The 7,198-nt window shown below is 33.7% G+C and overlaps 2 protein-coding genes across 2 annotated transcripts; one reads left to right on the top strand and one right to left on the bottom strand.

Annotated features, from left to right (window-relative positions):
• The first annotated feature begins 238 nt into the window (after positions 1-238).
• LOC107925995 (carbonic anhydrase, chloroplastic) lies at positions 239-2,043 on the top strand. Its single transcript, XM_016856763.2, has 8 exons — positions 239-345; positions 448-509; positions 653-784; positions 878-926; positions 1,007-1,123; positions 1,216-1,355; positions 1,459-1,564; positions 1,755-2,043. Exons 2-8 carry the CDS (start codon positions 457-459, stop codon positions 1,917-1,919), a joined length of 762 nt encoding a protein of 253 aa, XP_016712252.1. The 5' UTR covers positions 239-345; positions 448-456; the 3' UTR covers positions 1,920-2,043.
• Positions 2,044-2,715: 672 nt separating this feature from the next.
• On the bottom strand, positions 2,716-3,775 carry LOC107926032 (transcription factor WER). Its single transcript, XM_016856798.2, has 2 exons — positions 3,517-3,775; positions 2,716-3,438 (listed from the first exon to the last, which is right to left on the bottom strand). The coding sequence occupies exons 1-2, from the start codon at positions 3,644-3,646 to the stop codon at positions 2,909-2,911; spliced, it is 660 nt and encodes a 219-aa protein (XP_016712287.2). The 5' UTR covers positions 3,647-3,775; the 3' UTR covers positions 2,716-2,908.
• Between the last annotated feature and the right edge of the window lie 3,423 nt (positions 3,776-7,198).

Genomic DNA, 7,198 nt, shown 5'->3' with positions numbered 1-7,198 from the left:
CGTGTGAGGCTGCGGTTACCCTAAGCCCACCAATCAAATTTATTTCTTTGGTTGGCTAAATAAATAACATCTAAATTACAAAGAAAATCTTCCCAAATCACGTTTTGTTTCCTGAGTTGGCCTTCCATCAATGGTGCTAATGCCCTTACCTGGTCTAGTAACACGTGTGTGGCTCTGATTAACCCAAATCAGTCAATCCAGTTAATTCTCTCTATTTCTGGCTAAATAACATCAAATATAAAATAGCTGATTCTGAGAGCTAAATTAGGACTTAACATATATTCAAAACAGGGAAAGATTCATTGAACTAGTTTGTTTCTTTCTTGTCAGACATTTCTCATTTTTGTATGCCCTCCAACGAACTAATAATATATATATACATGTACATGTAATAGTAAGAACATATAAGAAAGTCACTGAATTTTACTGGTGCTTGAAATTTTTCAGAGAGAAGACATGGGAGACAAGTCATACGAGGAAGCCATTGAAGCTCTCAAGAAACTGCTTAGGTAATACATATAAAATTATAAACTATCTTAACTTTTATTAACTGTTGGTGCTCTCACAACATGAGAAGAGTAGACTTTTTACTTAAATTCATTGGAGTTTAAAAGTTTGTCAGCATTAACTGTGAATAAATTGATTAATGTAGTGAGAAAGGAGAATTGAAAGCTGTTGCAGCTGCAAAGGTAGATCAAGTGACAGCTGAGTTAAAGACCACATCTGATGATTCTGTGGAGAGGTTGAAACAAGGATTCGTTTACTTCAAGTCACAAAAATATGAGTTAGTCATCACTCTTTTCATTTTTTTTTCTTTAATTTTCTTCATATTCTTCAATGGTTTTTCACTAACTGCTTGCTTTTTGTCTTCTTGCAGGAAGAATCCTGCTTTGTATGCTGAGCTTGCCAAGGGTCAAAGCCCCAAGGTACATATATATACACATTCACTAACATGTATTGCTGCAATAATTAGCAGAGCTAAATGTGGGGTATAAAATTGTTGCAGTATATGATTGTTGCCTGCTCCGACTCCAGGGTGTGCCCATCTCATGTTCTGGACATGCAACCAGGGGAAGCTTTCGTGGTTCGTAATGTTGCTAATATTGTTCCACCTTACGATCAGGTAACTTACAGAAGAATTGCATCGAACTGTTGGGTCCGGGTTCATTTTAAAATTCTGTCAGGTTGATGACTCATTTGTGTATGTTATGACAGACTAAATACGCTGGAACTGGATCTGCAGTTGAATATGCAGTTTTGCATCTCAAGGTTCAAGAAATTGTGGTGATTGGGCACAGTGCCTGTGGTGGAATCAAAGGACTCATGTCTTTCCTATATGATGGAACCACCTCTACGTATGGGCCTCATTGCTCTACAAAAAGAAAAAAGCTTTCTACATTTACTAACTAATTAAATAACTGATTCATTTACTAACTATAATCTGATCGAGAATTGCAGTGATTTCATAGAAGATTGGGTTAAGATTGGAATGCCTGCTAAGACCAAGGTTCAAGCAGAACACGGGGGCGAGCCCTTGGGAGTTCAATGTACACATTGTGAGAAGGTATACCTTAAATCTCAGCTTCTCGGGATAGAAAACGAGTTACATATATCCATGTCTAGCACACATGGAGTCATGATTATGGGAATATCACCTTGATTGAACATACTAGAATAGATTGTACGAACCAACTGGGTTAAGTCCTGGTTCAGAAGTTTCTAACCGACGATGGGTGTATTATATATAATTTCAGGAAGCAGTGAATGTATCCCTTGGAAACTTGCTAAGTTATCCATTTGTGAGAGATGGATTGGTGAGGAAAACTCTAGCACTCAAGGGTGGTTACTACGATTTCGTTAAAGGAAGTTTCGAGCTTTGGAGTCTCAATTTCCAGCTTTCTTCGCCCCTCTCCGTCTGAAATTATCATCTGCAGTGACACCATCTTTGTTCCTTAATTACTTCTTTTTCCTACAGTATTGTACTACGCATGCTTGTCTCCTTTTGGACTTATGAATAAGAGAAACATATGCTTCTAATGACTATATTAATGGCTGCCCAAGGACCGCCGTTCAGTCCTCTTATTTTATCTACCATCGTAAACGTTCTCGACTGTTAGCGAGTGCGTATCATCTTATGAGAAAATTTGTGATGGGACTTGGGATTGGTTAGCCATAATTCCTCTCCTCTTTCTCCCTTTAATCTCGAGGGGCTGTTAGACTTATTATGTATAATATTACAGGGTTGGATAATAAATTTGCTTTTTGAACTTTTAAATGTCCCACAAATATGCTTTTTACCCTATGTGAGATTGATATTTTCAAACATCTCACTCTTCCATTATTAAACATCATTCAATAAAGGCTTGGTTTCTCAGCAGTTTGTTCATTCCAGAACTTGAAGCATTTTTAATTGCCATTAATCACAGTCATGTGGACCTGTATTTCATCAATTTATACCATTGATGTATATATTAAAATATTATTGTTTGAGATCTGTATATATTATGCCGAAACCACCAAACCTGAACAAATAAATTTTCATTCAATACTCGTTTCTATAAACGTGAACTGCATATCTACATAAAATTATAGTAATTGAACCTGACCTTACACAAACTGAAAAATATATATCGAGTAAAAATTTATTAGCCTTTCCACCATGATAGCTTTTTATTGGCACTCAAACAGTTTAATATCTTAATCTTCAAACACATGAAATAAAAATGGTTTTACAGTTCATTAAATTCGATAATGGTTGTTTTGATTGTGATATTTGTTTCAGATATATCTTAATCTTCAAACACATGAACTGCTCAAATACATGAAAAATCTTTTGAAAAATTTAACATTGCCATGTTAGATGCATACTTATATCTAAAAATAAAACCGGAATCTAATAACATAGTCTCTAGCTAAGATGAAAAGAAGAATATTCATGGAAGTGGTCAATCATGGCAAGTGTACTTAGCTCATAATCATGGTCAGGAATCCAGAAAGTGTTGATATAACTCTCACTGGTCATTGATTCTTGAGTAGTATTGTTTAAGACCCGATGATCAATGGCTTCCTGCTGGTTACTTTGATCCACTGTTATACCCGTGGTTTCAGTGGTGGTTCCATGTCCAGGACTTGGATCCGTGGCTGCCTCATCAACATGACACACTTTGACTTGCTTTGAACTTTGACAAAAGTCAATCCTCGTCTCGTTTTGATCAATGATCCCTAGTTTCTTCCTCAAATGACTATTCCAGTAATTCTTGACTTGATTGTCAGTTCGACCTGGAACTCGTTTCGCAATCAAAGACCACCTGTTTCCAAGAAGCTTATGAAGTCTAATGATGAGGTCTTCTTCTTCTTCAGAAAAATCACCCTTTTTAACGTTAGGACCCAGGTAATTCATCCACCTTAGCCGACAACTTTTCCCACTTCTCTTCAAACCTGTACAAGGAACAAAAAACATAACATCTTAAAGAAGAAAAGACAGAAGAAATGAAGTGTGACTGTGTTGTTAAGAACCTGTTCTGTTGGCTATTTTGTTCCATTGTCCTTTTCCATGGACCTTGACATAATCAATGAGTAACTTGTCTTCCTCCATTGTCCATAATCCCTTTTTGTATAGAATTTCACCTTCTTTTTTCATGGACATTTGTTGGAGTTGTTGCCGTTTGCTCTGAAGAAGATGCACAAGGATTTTGCAGTATATGGATTAGATTTTTTTGAAACACAAATGCTGTTTTAAATATATATATATTCCTTTCTTAGCTGTAAGTGTAGGATTCTGGTTGTATATATGGAGGTAATGATGAGATGATGATGGATGGCAGATTTGGATAAATTACTCTTAATAGCTTTTGCACACATCTTCACATATTTTGTGAGCTCTCTTAATTAGATTCATGCTAAATTAATTCCAGGATTAAAATGAATGGTAAATGTTAAAGTTAAAAAAAATCCATAACCCAAATTATTGTGTTCTTTTTTCTATATATAAACAAAAGAGTTCATCGCTTCCGGATTAAGAGAATACATTACAAATGTTGTAATTCAAATATAATCTATTAATTTTTTTAAAATTAAATGAATTAGATGCGAGTTTTAAAAGTTTATAAGTCTAAGGCTTAGTTTGTATAGATGGTACATTTTCTTGCGGTTAGTGTAAAAATAGCAGTGACGGTGAGATTATATATTGTAATGATACTGTAGTGTGAGATAAAAAGTAAACTAAACGCATTGCACTACACTGCACCGCACCCAATCACTCATCCAAACCCCACTACTTGAACTCAAACTAGAAAATGCAAAGATATTTATGACCAACAACTAACTGCCATATCACATCCGTGCACGTAGGGGCCGTAATGCCTTAGCAAATGCACATTTATCTAAATTCGGAAATCCATCACTTACTTTTTTGGGACAATCAATTTCCCTTTCCTCTTTTCTACACTTCCACCTAAGCTTACAACACACCATTAGGAGGTCCCTTATTTACTAGGGTTTGCTTATTTCGTGTTACCCATATTCAATACTCATAGACGAGTCCATGTAACATAGAATTTGCACTTATACCCCAATCAGTTAAGAAGAAAAGGCAAGATAGATGCAATTTTTTACAAAGGTTGATAGCCTTGTGCTTCACATTGTGAAAACATTGTATGAAAGATGATAACAAGTTGATGGCATAGCCGCATAGATACAACAGGAATATTTTTCCAGTAAAATAGTAAACAAATAATGACATTTCCTTGTATATTTACTAGGTATTTAGGATTATGCAACATACTAAATATCATTTCATGACTCATCTGGCTTTGGCTTGAGTGTTATAGGGATCTTCTCCTCATGTAACACCTCCACGATAATTTAAAAATTAAAATTATGAAAAATTTGTACATCATAAAAGATCTAAAGACGTGTATATATATAGAGAGAGAAAGAAATGGTTATTGGTTTTATTCAATGCTATATCATATCGCCAACTTTGCATTGATAAAAAACTCTGTACAAATCACTTTTGTTTGTGACCTCCTTTCCTTTAACAGGTGTTATTACATTTGTAATATTCATGATTTTTAAATGGGTATTATTTAAATATGTGGTCCATTAGCCAATTTTCTTTTCAAGCTCAACTTTATTATGTAGGTTATAGTTTTTTCTAATAAAAAGAATAGACTAGAAAAAAAGAGAAAAGAATCATTTACGGTATTTTTATGTTAGATGATGATCTTGACAATTTGGTAGAAGCTAACCATAGAGAAGAGGAAGAAAGAAAAAGGAAGGGCAAATAACTAGTGGATTTTAGACATTAAGGATAACTTTGGTTTAGATTTCTTGTGTTTTAATCTATTTTTCGTGAAAGTCATGTATTTCATTTGGGTTAGTATAGTTACTAAATTCTGGTGAGGTTCCGACAACATTGGTGGTGTCAAATGAAAGTTCTCTTTAAGATATTTCAAATGGTATGTGTGGCATCCATTTCAAATGGGTAAATTAAGAGAATGATTTTAATTTTTTTTTGTTGTATAGGTTTTGACAGTCTCAAGTAGTCGTCTTTGACACACTAGAAATTCATCTTTAGTTGTTCATTTGTTTCAAAATTTAGATAATTTTTGGTAGTATGAAGTTTGAATTTTCATTTGGTATTCCTATCTTGGTCATATGACTCCTGTGCTAAGAAATATGAGGCCCAAAAGCAGGCTAGTCAAAACTGTTAGCCCAGAAAATGCTGAGTAAATTGTGATGATTTTTGGCTTTCGAAACTTAAGTTTTCAGTACTAATTTTGACGAACCAAGTTTCTAAGTTTTTGTATTCCATCTAATATTTGAATTCATGATTTTACATTGTCAAAATACGTAGTAAATAATTTCAGAAATTTCTAAAGTTTGTGTGATTCACAATTTAGTCATGTTATATTTTTAGATTATTAATTAGCTTAATTCACCTTCAATTATGATTTTTCATAATATGGCACCTAGTGAGTAGTTAGCTAGACTCCCAAATTGCATGCTATAGATTAAAATGACTTGAGCATGAAACTCTTTTGGGTTCGATCCTTGGAATATTTGGGTGTTCCGTTGTAACACTAAAACTATTACAACTGACTTGTCACAATTGCAGTACACCACACATAGATTGATTGTTTTAGTGTTGATTCTCTGCCCGGTGTTCACACGCTGGTGGCAAAAGAGGTTAGTGAGCCTATGAAGACCAATCCTGGGTCAACAACTATATGTTTCCTAGATAATAGGTTGTTCCAAAGGTGTTACATCTGTATAAAACCTATCAAAGTTGGGTTCAAGGCTGGTTGTAGACCTATAATTAGCCTAGATGGTTGTTTCTCAAGGGCTATTATGGTGAGCACTTGTTGTTAGTTGTTGGGATAAATGTAATCATTTGCATCTATCCCATTGCATTTTCTATTGTAGAAAGTGAGTATAGGGATTCATGGTGTAACAGCTCGTTTTTAGTAAAATCGAAACAGTGGTTTCGGGACCACAAATCCGAGTCTGAAAAGAAAAATTATTTTAATATTATTTTATGGTCTGAATTATGGTAGAAATATTGTATGAAAATTTTTTTAGGAAAATTTTACCGATTACATGTTTAATTGATAAAAGGACCAAATTGCATGAAATGAAAAAGTTGAGTTCTAGTAGCTATAAGTATCAAATAGCTATGAAATTCAAAATTGGAGGTCTTTATATGACAAATAGACCATTAACAGGGGTTAGTAGATAAGTATGATGATTCATCCATGGAAAATTAAATAAAAAAAGGACAAAATTGGAAAGATGAAAAATAAAGATGAAAAATAAAAAAGAAAAGAAAATATCATCATTTATATCATCTTTCCCAAAATTAAATACATGGAAACCCTAGCTAAGAGAAGAAAACTCAATCAAGCTTACTTGGCTTAATTGAGAAAGTAATCTTGTCCCATTTTTAGTAATTTTTATGTTTCTGAGATCGTAATAGCTTAATTTAGCTATCTCGAGGATTAATTTGCAAAGTTATCAAAGTATTAAAGTTTTACCATAGACGAATATGCATGAATTATGAAATTTATGGTAGAAAATGAAAGGTTGTTGATAGATAAACAACTTTTGTAAAGTGAATTTTTATGAAATTGTGAGTTAGGGACTAAATTGTAAAGATGTAAAATTCATGGAAAAATTCTAAATTTTATGAAATACATGG

This window comes from Gossypium hirsutum, chromosome D04 (assembly GCF_007990345.1).
Source record: "Gossypium hirsutum isolate 1008001.06 chromosome D04, Gossypium_hirsutum_v2.1, whole genome shotgun sequence".
In the NCBI taxonomy this organism is placed as follows: domain Eukaryota; kingdom Viridiplantae; phylum Streptophyta; class Magnoliopsida; order Malvales; family Malvaceae; genus Gossypium; species Gossypium hirsutum.
The sequence above is the reverse complement of the archived record's forward strand: the minus strand, read 5'-3'. Positions and strand labels throughout refer to the sequence as shown.